The 21,678-nt window shown below is 36.2% G+C and overlaps 1 protein-coding gene across 8 annotated transcripts in view; it reads left to right on the top strand.

The window, feature by feature from the left end:
* Positions 1–292: 292 nt before the first annotated feature.
* The window catches only part of kl-3 (dynein heavy chain 8, axonemal kl-3), a 56,771-nt gene continuing 35,385 nt past the window's right edge, over positions 293–21,678 (top strand). For 4 of the 8 annotated variants that reach the window (XR_016323152.1, XM_089727709.1, XM_089727715.1 and 1 more), the window contains exons 1-41: positions 293–976; positions 1,052–1,162; positions 1,265–1,376; positions 1,808–1,950; positions 2,272–2,473; positions 2,805–2,968; positions 3,839–4,015; positions 4,301–4,404; positions 5,171–5,390; positions 7,058–7,204; positions 7,649–7,788; positions 7,876–7,960; positions 8,030–8,175; positions 8,373–8,517; positions 9,400–9,498; positions 9,584–9,710; positions 10,690–10,792; positions 10,874–11,039; positions 11,420–11,555; positions 11,901–12,012; positions 12,087–12,151; positions 12,556–12,715; positions 13,156–13,288; positions 13,561–13,678; positions 14,573–14,712; positions 15,106–15,286; positions 15,791–15,998; positions 16,071–16,200; positions 16,307–16,470; positions 17,160–17,303; positions 17,394–17,504; positions 17,839–17,993; positions 18,079–18,164; positions 18,256–18,455; positions 19,245–19,416; positions 19,483–19,731; positions 20,129–20,263; positions 20,352–20,480; positions 20,558–20,763; positions 20,833–20,971; positions 21,425–21,635. Coding sequence is in view for 7 of the 8 variants with exons in the window: in XM_089727709.1 (XP_089583835.1) it covers positions 665–976; positions 1,052–1,162; positions 1,265–1,376; positions 1,808–1,950; positions 2,272–2,473; positions 2,805–2,968; positions 3,839–4,015; positions 4,301–4,404; positions 5,171–5,390; positions 7,058–7,204; positions 7,649–7,788; positions 7,876–7,960; positions 8,030–8,175; positions 8,373–8,517; positions 9,400–9,498; positions 9,584–9,710; positions 10,690–10,792; positions 10,874–11,039; positions 11,420–11,555; positions 11,901–12,012; positions 12,087–12,151; positions 12,556–12,715; positions 13,156–13,288; positions 13,561–13,678; positions 14,573–14,712; positions 15,106–15,286; positions 15,791–15,998; positions 16,071–16,200; positions 16,307–16,470; positions 17,160–17,303; positions 17,394–17,504; positions 17,839–17,993; positions 18,079–18,164; positions 18,256–18,455; positions 19,245–19,416; positions 19,483–19,731; positions 20,129–20,263; positions 20,352–20,480; positions 20,558–20,763; positions 20,833–20,971; positions 21,425–21,635 (6,187 nt within the window). In the remaining variant the exon portion in view is untranslated. The other 4 variants (XM_028179002.2, XM_089727711.1, XM_089727710.1 and 1 more) reach the window with 4 other exon arrangements.

Here is a 21,678-nt window from a genome sequence, read left to right as displayed (position 1 = left end):
CAATCATATAAAAATGACAGATTCCAAATTCAATGGTATAACAAATGTATTTTGTTTATTTTTAATTGTAACAGTATTTATGGCCAGTCTAAATATTGTGTCCTTAAATCATTATGTTCAATATGTGGTCCATCTAGGTCCTGGACCAGCTCAGGGGGGGGTCATGACCCCCATGACCCCCCCCCTGGATCCGCCCTTGTAAGTTTATTGTATAGTGCATAAATAATTTAAGGCGGTACTTAAATGGTGACATTTAAAAGTGGCAAATAACACTTGGTGTTGGGTTAAAAAAAAAACGGTGACATGAGAGTGATTGATTTTATTTTATATGTTTGACTCTATTTTCATGTTGTCTTAGTAACGTGTGTGAGGAAGACAAATATATCAAAATTTTACTTTTTCGTCTGCTTTTAAATCGATAGCAAAAATGCAAAAAGTATATTTGTAGAACTGTCAAACAAAATCAGATGTTTTTTGTTTTGATATTTTTTGAAGTTAATATTTGAATTTGGAGAATTATGTTGAACTTGGATTGACAAATTTAAATAGAAGAACTGCTAAAACGTAGTAAATAAAATACGTTATTTCTGGGAGACTTTTTGTTTAATAAATGTGTTTCTTCTCCGATTGCTTAATACATGCAATTGGTGGATTTTAAGTAACAATGTCGGATGATGCTGAAAATGTACCCGAAAACACAGAAAAGACAGAGGCTGGTGGCCAGGATATTTCTGACGAACACGCAGAAGATGTAGCTCAAACTGCTGTAATAATTAATGAAATAGAAACAAGACCTTCTAAAAGAGATTCTCTATTCCCATTTTCTTTTGGCGATGATGAAGAACGTGTAGATGTTGATAGAACAGCTTTAGAAGCAATTTTAGATGTCGGCGCTCGATTACAAGATATTCAAAAGAAAAGTAGGGTGTCTATGAGTACATTGGCTTTGGCACATGAGTCTTATAAAGACAAACAAGTAAATAAATAGCAGTACATGATATTTCTTTTCATATATTTAAATAACATTCTCAAAAAACGAAACTTTTTTTAGGCCAAAGCTAAAGAAGCCAGGAATAACCGCATGAGTGGTCTTAAAACCCAACATAGATTTTTGCTGGAAAATGCAGCAGCCATTTTAAACCGACCAGTTGAATATGTTTTGGTAAGCAGTGTTTATTATGAAATTCTTAGTAGTGTATTGCAAGCAATGTGATAGCTTGAATATATGGAAATGTGTAAATTTAATACTGGTTTTTAAATACAGGATGGTGTGTTTGATGCAGACATTAATATTGAACTACTGGATAGTGCTGTAGTTGAAGGTGGAAGAAATTGTGTTGTGGTCTGTGATGCGGTGCTGCCACAACTAAAAATGGGTAACTATGAGAAGTTTATTTTGTAATTACTGAAATAAATTTCATTGGTATGTATATATTGTGAATAGTTCAGTAGACTACTTTGAAGTTGTGATAGCCTTCAGGACTTTAGGAGAAGTGTGCCTGTACTTAGTGCACTCATATTTAAAGGCAGGCCCTTATACTATTAAAATGAGATTTAGACCTAATGTTTCAAGTTGCATGGCAGCAGTCACATTCTGATGTCTTTGTGCTCCAGAAATCAGTTAACAACAGTTGGGCAGTAGAAAAAAAAAACATTATTTCTTATTTCTTTTTTTTAACTTAATGCATTTCAAATTGAATCTAATTAAAAAGCTGCAGAGTATTATCATTATTGTGTATGGTGAATGCATAAACACACATGTTATTATTTAAATAGTTAACCAACATAAATTTTACTTTAAAACCAGAGTCTGGGAGATATATTCCAAACCAGAAAGGAAGAATGGAGAGGGTTTATTTATCAGATGGAGCAACAATTGCAACTGAGGGTGTTTGTGTTGCAATGTACAGAATAAAAAATAAAGCCATTGATACAAAAAATATGGCTGATGTTAGTTATATTTAGATTATTTAGTATTTTCTCACATTTAAATCAACACAAAATTTTGCCCAATTTTGTTATGATGAGTTACTTATGATCCATTGAGATCGCTTGTGCTTAGTGACCCATGTTACAAGTACCATCCTGACTATTTTTGGAGTGAAGTAGGTATGTGATTTAGTTTGTAGAGTGGAATAACATATACACAATACAACTGAGATTGTGACCCAAGTGTTTGATAGCGTTATAGTGCTTAAGGATCGATTCTACTTTGTAAGCCGCAAGCTTGGTTGCTTTCCTAGAGCAGATAAACAATGAGATTTTTTTTAGGATTATTATTTAGTCTATCTTGACATGAATCAAGAAACCGAAAATGTGGTTTCTGGTATTTTTAAAACCATGGATCGTGTTTATATACCCGCCATAAAATGTTGTAAAGCTTGGGGCGATCTTAATCCACCAAAACCGAATAGTGAGGATATCATCAAAACTTACATTTCGAAGGTGATGCTGTTCATTGACTATCTAGCAAGTAAGTGTGCTGTTTATGTATTTAATATACCTGTGTGATAAGACAGATATATCTGTGTAATATTATATATGTGTCTAATATTATGTATCTGTCTGATGTGTGTATCTTTCTTATAGACTATGAAAGACCGATTTCGATAAAATTTTCAGTAAACCTTTTGATTGACCCATCTGGCATTAAGTAATGTAAAATTGGTACCTATCATATCAAAGTCCGATCCAAGATCGGCCAGAGCAAAGCGGACCGGGTTTGACTAATTGAATATAAGATGCTATTTAAACTATAAAACAAAATATTTTTGTGACTTACTAATGGCACTTTTTTGTGTTAGAAACAAAAACTGACTTGGACTGTTGTACGAAGTTTAAAATAAATTTGACTCTCTATGAAGATGAGTTGTCCGATCAAGAGAAAATGAAACACGCAGTAACAAAGATGCATGTTTTGGAAGAGATATGCGCATTTGTTAAACAGTGGATGAAACAAATTACTATGGTAAATGATTTGTAAATGTATCTAATGTAAGCTCGATGTTTGTTTTATTTCAATTTCGCTATTCTTGACGTGAATGGGCAATTGATTCCACAAATGCTGCCATCCATCTCAACACGCACCTAAGACTTGGGAGAAATTGTAAAACCATTATTTCCCAAAGATTATATACACACAATTAATTATATGGTAAACTATTATTTTTGATGGCGAACTCTAACAAAACAAATAGAGTCCGGGGAATTTACTCGCAACTTGAGAATTCTTGTAAAGTTGTGGCGAGAAAAAGAGTTAACTAGGTAAAGTTCTTGAGTTAAGGGAAAAGGGCTCTGAAACAGCAATGACAGGATTTGAACCGTGTATAGGAATTACAATGGGGATTCATGATGATGCCGTATAGGACTCCTCCAAAACCAAATCCACCCTGAAATAGAGCATTACATCAGGACGTCAAGAGGAATTAATGTAGCTTTCTAGAAGTCAGCATAGACATATTTTGCTGGTAGCCCTTACAGGGAGTTTCGCTACTGGAGAGCACCCTAAGTAAAATGAATCTGATTGATGAATAGCATAAACTATGCATCACATAATCTGAGGGTGTGACAGTCTAGGAGGGATACGAATGTGTGTCGTCGGCGAATAAGGTTAACTGGGTCGGCGACGACCGGGGAATATCGTTAATAAATAAACTAAATAGGATCGGCGAGAGGACGGAGCCCTGCGGCACTCCAGCCATTAGCGATCGCTGTGAGGAGCGGGTCCCTCGATTCGATATCGAAAAGAGCGGTTCGACAAGAAGTCCCGCTTGATGAGCACGAGACTGAAGGCGACACGACACGAGAAATTCAAATATTGTTGTATTCCTTTTTGAAGGTATTAGTGCAAAGTCAGCAGTTAAGACGTGAACCGTCCAACATAGGTCCTTTGGCTGAGCTGGATCATTGGCGGCGACAACTCACCACTTTTACATCGATTATTGAACACATAAAAAGCGATCCTTGTCAGATGTACATTCACACGCTTATAAGAGCCAAGTCGAAATTGATTAAGGTACATTTCATAACAGTGTAGCTAAAAGTAGGTTAGGTTACGTATGTGTGGCATGTCAACAAATATATTCATTGGAAACAGTGCTAACTGTGAGCATGCGACCACACTTCACTTTAGATGACCTAGGAACATGATGTTGAGGGCCTAGTTTCCAACCTTCTTGACTGACAAACTAGTATTATCGTCTGCCTTACAAGATAGCCGCAGAACCAACTCTAAAAAAATAAGCCTGAATAAAGGCACGCTGAGTTAGTTTAGTAATCTCGTCATTTTCATGTCTTACAGAAATGGAGGCTCTTAGATAATCAAGTAACGGACTATTATAATGAAGCTTCAGACAATGTTAAATATTTATATGCTTTGGAAAAGTACTGTGAACCACTTTACAGGTATTTAATGACGCCTTTCGTTTTAGACACTATATTTTGATGATATGTTTTCCTTTGACTAAAATTCTGATCTGGCCTGAACCTAAATCGCATACAAACATCTGAGGAATTGTTTGAGATGATTCCATCATCTGGTTTTTACTATCGCATCGCCTGTCACCGGAGCAGAGTTCATCCATACTACCTGGAGCCACTGCGTTCGTCCACAGTGCGTTTCCAGAGATCTTTTTTGCCATGTACCATCCGGCTTGGGAATGAGCTCCCCACCACGGTATTTCCCGAGCGCTATGACTTGTCCTTCTTCAAACGAGGCTTGTGGAGAGTACTCAACGGTAGGCAGCGGCTTGGCTCTGCCCCTGGCATTGCTGAAGTCCATGGGCGACAATAACCACTCACCTCAGGTGGGCCGTATACCCGTCTGCCTACAAGGGCAATAAAAAAATACAATCAAACTGCTGCTTCTACCCAGCCTGCTTCTGCTATGAAAAAATTACGACGAGCTAGTTATTTGTTCACGTGTTCATCGTTTAGCTGATTTTAGAATTATTAGATCAATTTTGTGATTTAAATGATTGATCATTAATTTTCACTATTAAATTATCCATGTAATTTAATTTAAACCAGTTGTAACTTCATATTAGATTAATTTGTAATTAATCATCGATTGCTGATTGTGATTTTCATCTCGTGTTTACAACAGTGTTTTTAAACCAGGGGAAAAAAAAGCTATCAAAAAAAGGATCCGCTAATGATTTCTTGCTTATAGATGTGATCCAAAGTCAATGCAGCAGTACATACCGGGCTTGCTGTACACGGTCCGAATGGTTTTTGCGACGTCTAGATATTACAATACGACTAAACAAATCTCTACCCTGCTTGTTAAAGTTACGAATCAGATACTTAACATGTGCATGGAATATCTAACCACTGGCGGAAAGAAAACTATATGGAACCAGGATAAATTGAATTTCATTGAAAAAGCCAAGGTTTTTATATACATAAATATATAAAACTGAATTAGAATAGCATTAAAATAGCATTCAATGATCATACAGTATTAAACACTAATTTATTGTCAAAAATAATAATACAACAGCAATAATATTTAACACAAGTGGCCCGCTTCGGCTTCGCTCGGGTCTTTAACAAAAATTTCAAGAATATTTGACGTCGTTTTATTTTTTAAAATAAAAGAACACTAATTGCGGCATAACTATAATAGTTAAACATATTATGCTGTACCGACACTTTTTGTAAATAATTATGTGTTCCACAAAGTCGTAGTACTTTTTTTATTCTATCATCAATAGCTTTTGCAGGGCACGCGATGTAAAGAATATTTTAGGTAATTTTTTTACACCTTAGGTTACATTATTGGAGTTTTCGTAAGGATACCTAATTTTTTTCAAAAAATATTATAACCTATGTCACTCGGGAATAGTGTAGCTTTGAAATAGTGAAATAATTTTTCAAATCGATTCCGTAGTTTCGGAGCCTATTCAATACATACAAACAAACAAATCTTTGCTCTTTATAATATTAGTGTAGATTTAAATTGCTGATTTCATAGCCTAAGAACTGACTCGTTATTCGCCATTTGAAATTTAAGTTTAAGTTATAATAATAGGGAAGATGTTTATACTCGGTGTTTACCTTATGTTCTAGGTCTATTGTGTTTTCACCAAAAGCCATTGTTCATTTAATTCATTTGATCCTACCGCATTCAATTATAATAATATGCGCATTGGCACTTAGAATAATATATATATATATATTTTTTATTGCCCTTGTAGGCAGACGAGCATACGGCCCACCTGAAGGTGAGTGGTTACCGTCGCCCATGGACTTCAGCAATGCCAGGGGCAGAGCCAAGCCGCTGCCTACCAAAGAGATTTGTAGAGCTAGGTTATGTTTTGTTACTGATATCTAGATCGTCACTGTAATTAGTAAGGTGTTAATGATTTTTTTCTCCTACCTACGCTAAAAGTTCGGTTTTCCTCCCGCTGCACAGGGAAGAAAGTGTAACTTTTCCTCCTCCTACCTACGCTAAAAGTTCGGTTTTCCTCCCGCTGCACAGGGAAGAAAGTGTAACTTTTCCTCCCGCTGTACAGGGAAGAAAGTGTAAATTTACCTCCCTGGGTACTGACAAGTGCGCATGCGCGTTAGTGTCTACGTCTGCTCTCACGCACCTAAAATTCTCTGCCATTGTTGTGCTCGGGTAATTTGCAATATTGTGTTTAGTGTAAAAGTTAAATAAACAAAAGTCAATAAAATTTAATAGTGAAGTATTAAACAAAGATGAGTTCATCAAACAGTTCTTATTCAATTAGTAGTAGTTTATTTAAAAATTAAAAAAAAGGTTAAATTGTTTTTTTTATGAGTATTTGTTCCGTCCCCCCTACCCCTGCCAGGGCTTCGCCCCTGAACCCCGGCTCGGTACTCCACGAACTTTCGGCCTGGTAGGAGAAAATAGTACATTGTGCACCGCGGGAAAAAAGTAGGACATATCATCCCGCATGTTTGCCACGTTTACAAGCGGGAGGAAATGTCCTACTTTTCTCCCTTAGTGCACAATGTACTATAACATTCTCATCAAACAAAATCACCAAACGATTTAATGTAAACGACTACATAAACATTTTTCGGTTTTAAGTTATGCCTTGATTTATATGGGTTTTATCGAGAATGTTATATGGAAACGCAAAAAGAAATGATAGCAGCGGCAGACGAACGTCCATTCGATTGCTCTGAAATGTATATATTTGGAAAATTCGAAACATTTCGAAAACGATTATTAAAGGTGAGAGACATGCAACATGATTTTTTTTTCTTATAATCGGCATCAGCCCACAAACACCCACTGCCGGATCTAGGCCTTTCGCTAAGTTCGTAACAATGATCGGCTATACCCTGACTGCATCCAGTTAATTCCCGCGACTTCAACAGGATGTCCGTCCGCTGTATGAGACGCCCGCCCATTGTGAGGTCATTGTCATTGTGCTTTTAGAGCGCGGTCATTCGTAAACTTTTCGGTCCTAGCGGCCACTTATACCTATTACTATACAAGTACTATCTTTTTTAAGGGATTATGACCCGGTAACTAAAATCTTTAGGTCATGTTCTTATTTAAATTTATTTGATGAAATGAAGATGATTAATTAGACATTAATCAACTGGGATGAATGATGATCAATTAAATTGATGATGATCAATTAAAGCCTAGGTACAATAATTTGCATTTCAGATAATGGACCTTTTCCAAAACTACATCACTTATTATGTTTTGAATAAGACCACACTGGAAGGTATTGAAGAATACGCTACAAATTTCAACAAACTATTCAAAGCTATTTCCACAAAAACATATGATGCCTTGGACCATAGGTAGTAAATTAGCTAGAGTCTGAGTTAGAGTCTTATTAGAATCTCACCAATTTATATCATACTTAAAATTGTAAACGTAAATTTTAGACGTCCTGATTTCGATAAAGATTACAAAGTGTATAAAGATGGAGTTGCGAATCAAGAGTTATTACTGGAAAATTTCATGATCGCGGTAATGTAGCATCTAAAACTTTTCGGCATTATAAATAGCAATAAATTAAGCCAAAGTTCATTATTTCAGAGCGTCAATAAATGCCCAACCACAGAAATAGCGTTACATCTATTGAAACGTTTTGAAAAGCTTCAATTAGATTGTTTGTACTTGGAAGATCAATATTATGATTTGATTAGTAATTACACAGCTGAAATTGAAGCAATCAGGGACAGGTGCTTATAAATATCTTTTCTAAATAAATTCCTGTTTATATTACCTAATTTGGTTGTAGGTACGTTGTTACGTTGGATGTAGCATCATACGAATGAACATGACTTAGTAAAATTGGTCTTTATATTTGAGGCTTTAAAAGCTGATATTTGCGGACAAAATTGGTAACTAAAACAAAATCGAATGGTTTTTCCTCTAGGTATAATGAAATCAGGGAAAACCCGGAATTGCCCCGAAATATGCCACCGGTTGCCGGCAGGGTTATGTGGATAAGGTTCTATAACAAAAATATCAAAGGACCGATGGAAGAATTCAAAAAACATTATGAAGTTATTACACATATGGTATATATAATCTTTATTTTACGATTATGTTAATAGTAAACAAAGTACTGGGTGGGAGATTTGTTATTTACAAATATTAATCAATATTATGACAGCTCATAAACCACACAGCATGTAGTACTAAATCGGGAAAATTAACCCTCAGACACAGTGGTGGATACGCGCCACTTCGATAAAGCGGCACGACACGAGAACCCTCTCATCGTGGCCGCCGGTAACTACATTCCCGATCCTGCGGAAAGAATGGAAAGTAGTCGTCGTCGCCCCAAACACGTCATTTCGGATCCTCCCGATCCACTAACGGTGCTTTTAGGTACCTCAAGCACCGGTCACCGTTCTCGTCGAAACCGTCACTTGCGACGAAGGGCTCGACGAGTAAATTAACCCTCAGATACAGCCCACTGAGTTTCTCGCCGGATCTTCTCAGTGGGTCGCAGAGCACGGCTCTTGCTAGGGTTCGTGTTAGCAACGTCGTCAGGTTTGAGCCCCGCGAGCTCACCTACTAGTTAAGGTTCCGCTGAAATAGCCTCTCAAGGCTATCAGCTTAGGTAGGAAAAAAAAAGGTGGATACGGTATTAGATTCCGCGAAGCACTGTTATCGCTAGGGCTAGTGTTAACAAATTCGTCAGGTTAGATCTCCGTGAACGCACGTACTCGCTCGGTGAATCTAGTATAACACCATGAAGTTACTAGAATAGGTAAGAAAGAAAATACTTAGTACGGGGATGTGCCACTAGGCAAACTGGGTGATCTCTATCCGTTACAACACCCCCGCAGAACTTCTGACCGACCGACGTTATTTAGTACTATGATGACCAACGGGTCAACACGGAAATAATAAAATCTCTAATTATCATTATTTATCAAGTTATTATTTTTCAGAATACACAAAGATGCATAAAACTGTATAATGTTATGACTATTGTATTCACCGAATTCGAATTAATTTACCATAGCGCGTGGGCGGAAAATGTTGGTCAGGTAAAAGATAAATACATATACCTAAATACAAATATGCGATCAATACAATGGATTACTTTACTGTTTTATTGTTTATTTTCTTTAGGTCAGACTCGGCTTAGTCGCACCCTTACTGATACGTCATCCATCTACGAATATGTACATTGTGAATTTCAGTATTTATATACCGGAGTGTATAAGGGAAGTTGAATACATGTGGCAATTGGGATTGCGTAAGAATATAAGAATATTTTTATGTTTTCGTTTGCATTTGCACGTCAAACGTACCTGAAATATCTGTATTACCACTGTTATTGTTAATTTAAATGAAATTTGATACTATCTGTTTAATTGGGTGGGTACACATGGGTGAACAGGCTTTTTTTTATTTTATTTTTATTGCTTAGATGGGTGGACGAGCTAACAGCCCTCCTGGTATTAAGTGGTTACTGGAGCCCATAGACATCTACAACGTAAATGCGCCACCCACCTTGAGATATAAGTTCTAAGGTGTCAAGTATAGTTACAATGGCTGCCCCACCCTTCAAACCGAAACGCATTACTGCTTTACGGCAGAAATAGGCGGGGTGGTGGTACCCATCCGCGCGAACTCACAAGAGGTCCTACTACCACTTACGGCACATATAACGTTAAATGCTTACCGAAGTCCGTAGACATAGTGAACGTGAACGTCGTCGCTCACCTTGAGACATGAGCTAGAAGTTTTATTGACTGACTCTGTGGTGCAGCAGTTAGCGGCCCTGTGGGCTTAGTGCGAGTTTTTTCACGTTCTCGATAGCGTAAAAGTTAACTAAAATTTGTATGGATTTGGAACGTTTGCCTACGTTTGCCGTTAGGGGCGCTGTTCCAACTGCATATTAATTTAAGTTAACTTTTAAGCTAACGAGCCCGTTAAAAAACACGCACCAAGCACACTGATTGTTGCGCCGAGGTTCGTAGTTTCGATTCCCACATTTGGCAAACATTGTGTGATGGACAAGTTCATTTGCTCTTTGTCTAGATGTTTATTATCTATATATTTAGACATATACAAGTATGTTTATCAGTCTTTGGCGCCCATAACTAGTTATTATTATTGTACAAGTATTGTAAAAACAGTTTTTTTTTAATGCTATATAAATAAACACACACACGCCTGTCCGTTGTTTTGTTTTTGCCTGTTTATATAATTATGAAATTATGAAATAATAGGTGTTCCCGAAGGAGCTCAAATTGTTGCTTTCTGCAAGGAAAAAATATTGGGGAATTACGAGCGCATAAAATTCTTGGTGGAAAGAAATAATCAAATTAGAAAGTGAGTACTTTTGTTCATGCAACCTTATTTTCATTTTACTGCTATTAAGAAAAATACAGCATAAACAATTCGCCATTATAGGAGTATGCCAAAATTATATTTACCGCTCCTTCGAGCACAGTTGATAAAAATAGAAAAAGCCTTCCAACCTGGCCTGTCAACAATAACGTGGACTTCTTTAGAAATACCCTCGTATTGTGATAACATCGAAGCAATTCTCGATGAAGTCGATTTGTTTGTCAAAGAGGTAAGTAGATGATATTTCGTATATTCTTTAATATTTACTGGTGTAATTACTGGTGGTAGGATGTCTTGTGAGTCCGCACGGGTAGGTACCACCTCCCTGTCTATTTCTGCCGTAAAGCAGTAATGCGTTTCGGTTTGAAGGGTAGGACAGTCGTTTGACTGTAAAAACTGAGATCTTAGAACTCATGTCTCGAAGTAGGTGGCAGCATTTACGTTGTAGGTGTCTATGGGCTCTCCGATGACTACTTAACATCAGGTGGGCTGTGAGCTCGTCCACCCGCCTAAGCAATAAGAAATTTTTTAAAAATTATCCTCAAGATAATCATGCATTGGTTGAAATTATAAAAAAAGGAAGAATGATTATTTTATTCAATTATTTAGGTGGTAGACATGAAGGAAGCTCGAATTGATGCAATCTTGCAGTCAATATCTAAAATGTTGCTTGTGTATTTGCCTGAGCAAGCTGTAGAGCCTGCGGTGTTTTATGAAGAGAATCTTTTACGACGAGATGAAATTGGTAATTTATTTCGTTTTAAGACATCTACAATCTGAAAAGCAAATAAGTAATTAGGTCTATCGTTATCGAATATGTTACTTGATACTGTGTTACTTGATCTATGTACTCGTCCCTGTTTATACATGGTCGAGTTAAAGTTTTGTGAAATAGTTGTCGTAGTACCAACAACGTGTGATAGATGGCGCGTGAGTAGATTTAACAAATCTATTTATTCATTAATTTATCGAAAGTCACAGCAATATAATAATATGGATGTATGTATGTAAATAGTAGTAAATAAAATATTCTTGATAATACAGTAATGTGTAATAATTTTGAATAAAAATATAATTTTTTTCTCTACAGCAATTGAATTGCAACAGAAATCTTGGAATGCCGAGATTGCCGTGATTGAATTGATACACAAGTTTCTCGACAGTGTGCCATCGAAACAGATTCAAGATTTAAAGGACAATTGGTAAGATAAAACCTAAATAAATAAAAATAAAACCTTTTACTTTTTTGGTCGTTATAAATTTTATAACTTTATAGGTTAGATATAGAAAAAGCGCTGAAACAAGTGACCTCTGCAACAAGAGTATTTCCTGAAGATGCTGGTATGTTTTTTCACCCGTTTAAAACAAAATTTTCAATGTGACGTGTCTGTAAATTAATTTACCGAAGAATAAATAAATAAATATCGTCTTTTCTGTTCCTTTATTCTTTATTGTACACACAGTTAATACGATACAATAATTGCGAAAAGTTATAAAATGGCGCGCCTAACTCAAGGATGGGTTATCTACCAGCTAACCGTTCTTAAAAAGGTTTAAATAAGTGGGTAGAAGAGTACAATCTAATCAATTTACTTATTGATACTTTTATAAACTTTAACTTACTAAAAACTTTTAATTTGTTTAACTTGTACCACGATGGTCGAATTTAAAGTTTGATTTTAGTTAAAAAGGCTTTTTTTACAAGACATATTTACAGACTATCAGAAAAAATCCGAATTTTTCAGCATTTTTAGAAATTGAAAATCCTGACCGATTCGACGTATTGCCCACTATAAACGAATGCAATGAATTATTCGCGTATTTCGCAACGAAATGCTTGGAGTCGCTCATCAAGTGTACCAGGCAGAGTCTTGATATATTAAGGAAGCGAGCTTCAGTGTCCAGGTATAAAAACAATATCTAACCCGAAATAAAAAAGTAAGACTTTTTTATGTATTTGTTTGAGATGATTCTGCTATTGAGTTAGGCAGTTTGTGGTTGAAGTTTGTGTTTGACAGTAATCATTTACAATCAAATCGATCGTGAGGTCACTTAACTTAGAAGACAATAAAATTGTTACCTTCCTATCTCCAGGGGAGAGTAATGTCCGCCACAAAATATTAAACTTTGAAGTAGAATCCTCTGCCCGATGTTTCCTAGAGTTATGTACACCTTCAAACGTGCTTCGAGCGCTTAATTGCTTATAGTCTGACTATGCCCATGAAAACACCAAAATTTACCACTAACGATGACTTGAATATAATATAGCAAAATCCGTAGTAAAGTTTGTCCAAATGGACTTCTAATTTAGTGAGAGTGTGGAAATATTATGTATTTGTTTTCAGCTTTTTAACAATGACAACCGATCCTGAAGAACAAAAGAAACTAAAACCACTCATGCTAACGAAGATGTTCCTTCAAATTCCCAGAATACTCATTAAACCAGCGCTTGAAGAAATTCAGGCGGCTTTCTCTCAGGTGCTTACAATTAAATTTGCATTTTACTGCGTTATATTTTAAATGCTATTTTGCAAATTGTGTATTATCGTTTCGTTGGTAAAGTAGTGACCCTAGCTACAGTACCGCGTAGGTCGACTTTCCCTTCGACGATCTTTGAAGTTATTTGATAATCAGGGCCTGGGAGTCCTTGTTTGTTTCCAATACTCGTAACATCACAGATTAGGCTTGTTGGTTTAATATCTTTCATTTTACTAAGTAATTTGTTTTAAAGTTATCATATCCATGTTTAGGTAGTTTTGAATTGCGTGATGGATACGCATCGTAGCGTGTTCATGTGGGGTCAGCAGGAACAAATCAAGAAGGAACAAATGAGGGGAGTGTCGTTGACTACGAGTAGAAGTGTGAGCGGTAAGATACTTTCGCATGTGTTTACAACTTTGTTCATCATCTTGTACTTTTACTACCATCTAAGGTTGTCTCTTCATTGAAATCTGTCTGTTTATTCGATATATGCATATCTACTTTTTCCTACTCAACTCTCTCTCCAGTTACTATCTGGCCTTGGCATCAGTCATATATATACTCGTATATATTTTATTGCATACATTGGTGGACGAGCTCACAGCCCACCTGGTGTTAAATGGTAACCGGAGCCCATAGACATCTATAAGGTAAATGCCGCCACCCACCTTGAGATATGAGTTCTAAGGTCTCAATATAGTCAGGCTGCCCCACCCTTCAAACCGAAATGCATTACTGCTTCACAGCAGAAATAGGCAGGGCGGTGGTACCTACCCGTGCGGAATCACAAGAGGTCCTACCACCAGTAATTACGCAAATTATAATTTTGCGAGTTTGATTTTTATTACACGATGTTATTCCTTCACTGTGAAAGTCAATCCTGAACGTTTATATATTTCGGTCGCAAAAAAGGATGCATTTTGTCTAACCCATTGACACAACTATTGAGTTTCTCAACGCATCTGCTCACTGAGTCGCAATTCCGGTGGTAGATTCAGCGAAGCAGTGCTTTTGCTAGGGATAGTGTAAGCAAATTCTCTGAGGTTGAGCCCCGTGCTCGTATACCTACCCATACCCATCTAGCCGTGGTCGGAATAGCCTGTTAGACTACCAACGATTAGGTAGGAAAAAAGGTGAGTTTTGCAATCAGGTAACGGCTTTCTATAAGTTGGATAACATTTTGTTTCAGAGTAGCTATTGTTCCCTAATACTACTCGTCTAATAGTATAGCTGACAAATTGCTGCGTTCTAAATTTTATACATATCATTTGATAATTTTAGGCTCGAAAACAGGGTCGAGTCTCGCCGGTATTAGAAATTATTTTCGAATGGTATCCGAACATAAAGATATCGTACGTTCTGTAATGGCCTTACAAGGCATGATGTTTATGTACAAGCCCGATATTGAGAAGCTGTTGAAGGTATGTTATTTAATAATGAAAACATAATAACATCTAGAAATAACGGTCATCTGACCAATAATAAGGATACCCTGTACTATGGGAACCAGAGAATGATATACATATTTATATAAAGAGGCCTCCACTATTGCACTACCGAAGCAATTATTAGAAATATATATTTTTTTTTCTATCATCATTGGTCATTATTATAGCATGTGTACTGTTGAATAATAGTATATAATTAGGTTTAACTCTTGTTAAGTATCTGTAATCAGCGTTGCTTGCTTATGCATTCTGTAGACAATCTTCTGCCTTCTTACGTAAAAGAGGCTTACTTGCGATTACATAAAATATGTACGAACAACACTCAAGAAAACGCTGAATTAACTTCATGTTATTTAAATCTTATAGACCTACTCCCGATTTTCGTATCTTTGGGCTGAAGATAGGGTACAACAGGTCCAAGACTTCGTAGATTCCAATCCATTGAATGTGATTATCAGAGATATGCTCAAAAAATATGAAGGACAAACTGAAGAAGTGCTGAATTTACCGGAACGACACATTATTGGGTCAATAGAAATTAATATGGGTACGGAATTGTTTTAAGTTAAAAAGTTTGGTATTACATTCTTATAAGTTTTCATAATAACGCCATGAAATCTAATCATGATGAACCACGTGGTTTCGACCGCGTTTAATTTGTATTAATTTCCAATAACGAGACATAGGTATGCCACAACGCTAGAGATAAAAAACAAGATTGATACGCGAAATAAGTTAACCAACTAATAAAATTTAATAATTATCAAGAGAAGCTTTTCCACGTTTTGCAGAAAAAAAACTATATGTTCATACAAAAAAAAATATACTGCTGCTGTTGCAAATTGGTTTCTAAATAACTGCTTTATTCATTTAATTGCAATTGTTATCGAATAATCTTACTGTTTCCAAGCCGTGGTTAAAAGCAATTTCTCTTTGAAAAATAATTAAAATTTCTTAACTTGTACTCTATAAGTTAGGAATGGTTTGCTATTTGACACAAATTTTGTCATTTTTATGCACGGAAATTTGTAATTTATTATCATTCATATAGACAACATTAAGCTGGCCCTACATGTCGAATCGGTGGAGTGGAAACGGATTCTGGGTAAATTACTCAGTCAGGCATACAAAGAACGAGTAATTAAATTGATGCAGTTTATAAACGACCGCATGAAGACTATGGGAAAGAAAATCAAAGATTTGGACGATGTCAGATTAGCTATGATGTGCCTCGAACTAATCAGAGAAGAATTTATTGGGTATAGGATATTTCCTTCAAATTGCAATACATTGCAATTGGAATAGAAATAATAAAAAAATGGTTGTTTTAGTATGGACATGGAATTGGATCTAATTGAAGAAAGTTACGCCACGTTTGCACAGTTCAGTATTGATATTCCCAAAGAAGACATAGATTTGGTGTATGGATTGCGTTACGCTTTTCAGAACATGTTAATAACGGTATGCTGAAATACATATTTTAGTACAAATAGCTAGTATTTGATTCATATTTAATTTTTAGTGGTATACTCATACTAACATTTAAAATTTAATATTGTTATTTTAGTCTCAACAAGTTCAACAAAAAATAGTGGACATGCAAGGCCCGCTTCAAAAAGAGTTGACCGAAGGTGTAGCGTCATTCTTGGCCGATGTCTTGAAGTTTGATGCTGATTATGATGCATACGGTCCTATGACGCCTGGACTAAGCGCTAGAGAAGCTAGTGACAGGTAAAGATCGCAACTAAAAAGACAACAATTCACATTCAGTAAACAAATATACATTCTTATTAAAGACACTTCACCACATCATACCATATTACAGACAATATATTCCTGTAACTGAAGCTTGATTCGAGTTATTTGAATGGTATAGTACCATAGATCTCATTATCATTCTCCTGCCCTTCTCTCAGTTACTTGGGGTCGTTTCAACATGTTTTCGCCAGCCATACTCCTCTATCATATACCATTTCTTCGTTCACTCCCCTCTTAAACATATCATCTTTCACGCAATGCATCCATGTTTTCTTAGGTCTCCCTCTTCCTCTAGAACCTCCCTAGTACCCTATATATATAGGATAAAAATTACATGCGTACAAATTACTTGTATACTTGTGACAAAACCGACACCAATTCAGTTTGTGCATAGATAAATATTTGTAGTTGGATAAACACTGATTTGTAGATGAAGTTTCAGTTCATTAAAATATATAGGAATATGAATATATATTATATTATATAAATATATACATACATATGTGTATAGGAGACACGTATCAACAGCAAATTGTCGAAACTATTCTGAACATACCTTTTGCTCGAGGCAATCAATATAAAATGCTGATTGCGCGAAATTACCCTTCGCGTATATATAAATATTAGATGAATAGTTTGGTAATGATTTGTTCTCATTTCAGGGTAATATTGTTCCAGTCGAGGTTCGATGAACTATGGAGAAGGTTCGAAATGTATTCAAATGGTGAAAAATTGTTCGGCATGGAGGTTAAGGATTATCCGATTCTTCACCAGAAGAAGAAGGAATTTAATTTATTGAGCAAACTGTTCGTTTTTTTTTTTTTCGTATTTAAGTTTTGAGCAATTCAGCACAAATTCTGATAATTTTATGGGTCACATATCGTTTTTGCCTACAGGTACAGTTTATATTTGGCCGTTATGAATTCAATAGACGGGTACTTTGAAACTCCGTGGAGTGAGATTGATATTGAGCAAATTGTTGCGCAGCTAGCGGACTTCGACTTAAGGTACCTACTGTATCTTTAAAAACCATTATTTTTAAATCCTATGAATAAAGTGAATCACGGTGAAGGAGGAATATCTTGAGGTGACTAGGTCCCCATTACGGGTTGATGTGTTAAAGCCAGGGTTTTTGTTCATAGTTTGGCCATTAATAAGAAATACACGAGTATGCGATTGTTACTTTCTCCAGCAGTTACTGATACTTTCACTAGCATTATTAGAATACATTAGTCGAATATAATACTTCTCTTACGTAATCATCACACTTACTTCCCTATTGGTATATAAGTGACGTCATAGTTCGGATTTCGAAAATAATGTTAATAAACATTACTTTAGATGCCGAAAATTACCGCGAGGTATGAAAGATTGGCCTGCGTTCATAGAGTTGAAGAACAAAATAGATGATTTCAACCAAACCTGTCCATTACTAGAATTGATGGCAGATAAATCAATGAAAGATCGACACTGGAAGAGATTAGAAAAACTGATGAGTTTGTATTTGTTTTTCGCTACACTTTAACAATGAAATTTACTGATGTATGATGAGCGGTGATGATATATTTTATTGAATTTTAGATTGTATTCTGGATGTCGAATCTGAATCATTTACATTGGCCAATGTCATGGAAGCTCCGCTACTGAAATATAAAGAAGATGTTGAGGTATCAGAATATTAGACAATAAATAATTTTATTGTTTTTCAAAAGGCAATATATTTATTGATAATCGTAAAACAATAAATCGTTTTTATAGGACATCTGTATAAGTGCAGTGAAAGAAAAAGACATAGAAGCAAAGTTAAAGCAAGTTATAGCTGATTGGGCTGTCATTGATCTCACATTTGCTCCATTCAAGAACAGGGGAGAGCTGCTCGTCAAACCTCAAGAAACCCTTGACATAATCACGTTATTGGAGGACTCGTTAATGATTCTCAACTCATTAGCTTCGAATAGGTAATAAAAGCAGTGCTTATAGGCAAACATTGAATTAAAATTCTACCTATTACCTATCTCTGCTTATTGTTTTAATATACATATAGATTATTTTTATGATTAACTTAACTCTTTCCGCTAAAATAAAAATCTTATCTTAGCAGTATTGGTAAGGCGTGTTGTATGACGAACGAATCGCTGAAATAGTTGGAATGGTGCGATATTTGATATTTCCTTGCAACTTTGGGTTGGACTTTTAGTCATCTTTAACTAGAATTATTGGGTCCATGGGCTCGTTTGGGTATCTACATCTATATATATAAAAATGAATTGCTGTTCGTTAGTCTCGCTAAAACTCGAGAACCGCTGGACCGATTTGGCTAATTTCGGTCTTGAATTATTCGTGGAAGTCCAGAGAAGGTTTAAAAGGTAGATAAATATGAAAATTCTCGGAATTAAATAAAAATAACAATTCTGTTTTTCCTTTGATGTGTTACCCGTCGGACGGATTCCTTTTGTTTGTTTAAGTTAATTTTATACAAAAGTTTAGGTCTTTTATTTGTCGATTGAGGCACTACAAAGGCTAATTCTTGTGAATTGGCGGTAGTTCTTTTGGCGTTCAACAAGTATGTACTTTCATTTATGTTGAATAAAACTTTTTTGATTTGATTTGATTTGATTTGATTTGCCGGGTCAGCTAGTAATAAATAAATTTTCGCTACAGAAATAGCTTTTATTTTTTTAAGAATCATGCAATCAATGGACTAATGAATACCCCAGTTAGTATACCACGATGTATAAATTTTATAGATACAATGCACCGTTCAAAAAAGATATTCTTCTTTGGATTAATAAGCTAGTCGGTACAGCCGAGATCCTAGAGAAATGGCTTCAAGTACAAAACTTGTGGATGTATTTGGAGGCTGTCTTTGTTGGCGGCGATATCGCCAAACAGCTGCCCGCAGAAGCTAAGAGATTCGCTGTAAGTTTTTAAATATAGTCCATTTTACAGTATAGGTAAAATGTGCTAATAGCTTCTTTATCACAGTCGATCGACAAGTCATACGTGAAAATCATGTATCGAGCCCGTGACATAGTAAACTGCGTTGAAACTTGCACGTGCGATGATACGTTGAAGCAACTCCTGCCGCACCTGTACGAACAACTGGAAGCGTGTCAGAAATCGCTCACCGGGTACCTCGAAACAAAACGTTTGATATTTCCGAGATTTTTCTTCGTGTCCGATCCAGTTTTGCTCGAGATCCTTGGACAAGCCTCGGATCCGCACTCTATACAGGTATTGAAATTAAATTATGCAGGATTTATGAGTTTGTTCATGACGTGAATTTGAAGTCTCAGTTGTATTTGAATAACGACTAGAATAGGCAAGACTTTGATATTTGGCAGGACGCTTGGCTACAGATCTGAAGGTAGGTGCTGAAATAAAAACTGTCTTGTCTTCTACGAGTGATAAGTTCCAGTAACCGTTTAACAAGACGACCGTGAGCTCGTTCAGTCGTCTATTCTCAGGACTTCTCAGGGCTCTAATGCCCTAGTAGTACCCTAGTAAGTAATCAGAACAGGCAAGATTGCATGTTGTTGTTGAAATTTAAGGCCAAAGAATCTGTACCAACATGTGCATGTGTTGTGAATGCTTCAATGGGCGATCCTGAATAAACGACTTATCATTACAGCCTCATTTGCCCAGTATTTTCGACGCGATGTACACAGTCGATTTTGACGACAAGGAGAGGATAATCAATATGAATTCGGACAACGGCGAGACTATTCCACTGGAAAGACCTGTAGTGTGCACTGGTGGTGTAGAAGTAATATTGAAATCTGATTTATTTGGAAATTAATTATTAAAACTTATTTGTTGTCCTTGTTTATAAGATAGCTATTTGATGATTTTAGATTTGGTTGAACACTTTGTTAGACACAATGAAAGATACCGTCAGGAATATAATCGCTAATATCTCACAAACGATGTCTGGTGATCCGGAATTTGAGTTCTTAGTCGGATTCTGGTTTTTCCCTGGCCAGGTACTTTAAGGTTTATGCAGATACTTCGTTTATTTTAAATTTATATGTTACTTCATTCATATGCTTGCTTATTTTAGGCTGGTTTGTTGGGTATGCAAATTCTGTGGACCAGTGACGCGGAATATGCATTAAAAAAAGCTAAAGCCGATCGATTTATAATGAGGTTGACGAATCAGAAGTTCTTGGATTTGTTGAATGGTCTCATCGACTTGACGGTGACTGACCTTGTATCTTTGGATAGAACCAGGGTCGAAACTATGATCACTATACACGTGCATCAAAGGTAAGTTCAGATATCATTAAAATTGCGTATTTGATCAACAAATAATATCTTCATTTTGTATACCTGCAGGGATATCTTTGATGATCTAGTAAGGATGAGAATAAAGTCTCCTATTGATTTCGAATGGCAAAAGCAAGCACGTTTCTATTACAACGAAGATTCAGATGACTGTATTGTTTCCATAACTGATGTTGATTTCTTGTATCAGGTTGATGCATTTTCTTGATCTTATAATATTTAAACATATACCCTCGTACATAATTATTGCTCTGTTAGGTATAATGTATAATGCATTTCCTATTCAACTATTATTTTCATAGATTTGTTTTTCCATATACCATGCAGCTCTGGGTTGAACTCCCCTCCACAATGCTTCCGAAGCGTTTTAACACGTTTTTCTTCAAATGAGGTTTCCGAAGAGCCCTCGGCAATAGGCAGTAGCGATGGCATTTTTGACATTAATGTTCAGATGGTCCGTTTGGTCGTCAGCAATGGCAATAAAAAAATAATTATAAACGAAAAACTTTCATAATTCACCTTTCATCATTTTATTGACGCGTAATTTGCACTATTTTCAAGTATAAAGTGTTTTCAAGTACCTACAGTTTATTACTAGAGTTTGTACTATATGTGGTATTGTTTCTGAACTAATCTATTTTAGAATGAATATCTGGGTATAACTGAGCGTCTTGTGATCACGCCGTTGACCGACCGATGCTACATCACGCTCTCCCAAGCTATCGGCATGAGCATGGGCGGGGCGCCGGCGGGCCCGGCCGGTACGGGTAAGACTGAAACCACCAAGGACATGGCTCGAACACTCGGGAAACTGGTCATCGTGTTCAATTGCTCCGATCAAATGGACTTCAGAGGTATGAAACAAATTGTAAAAACTTCTATGGGCGTAATTATCTG

Source organism: Bombyx mandarina, chromosome 05 (genome assembly GCF_030267445.1).
Source record: "Bombyx mandarina strain Sakado chromosome 05, ASM3026744v2".
In the NCBI taxonomy this organism is placed as follows: Eukaryota; Metazoa; Arthropoda; class Insecta; order Lepidoptera; family Bombycidae; genus Bombyx; species Bombyx mandarina.
This window is presented reverse-complemented; position numbering and strand designations above follow the sequence as displayed.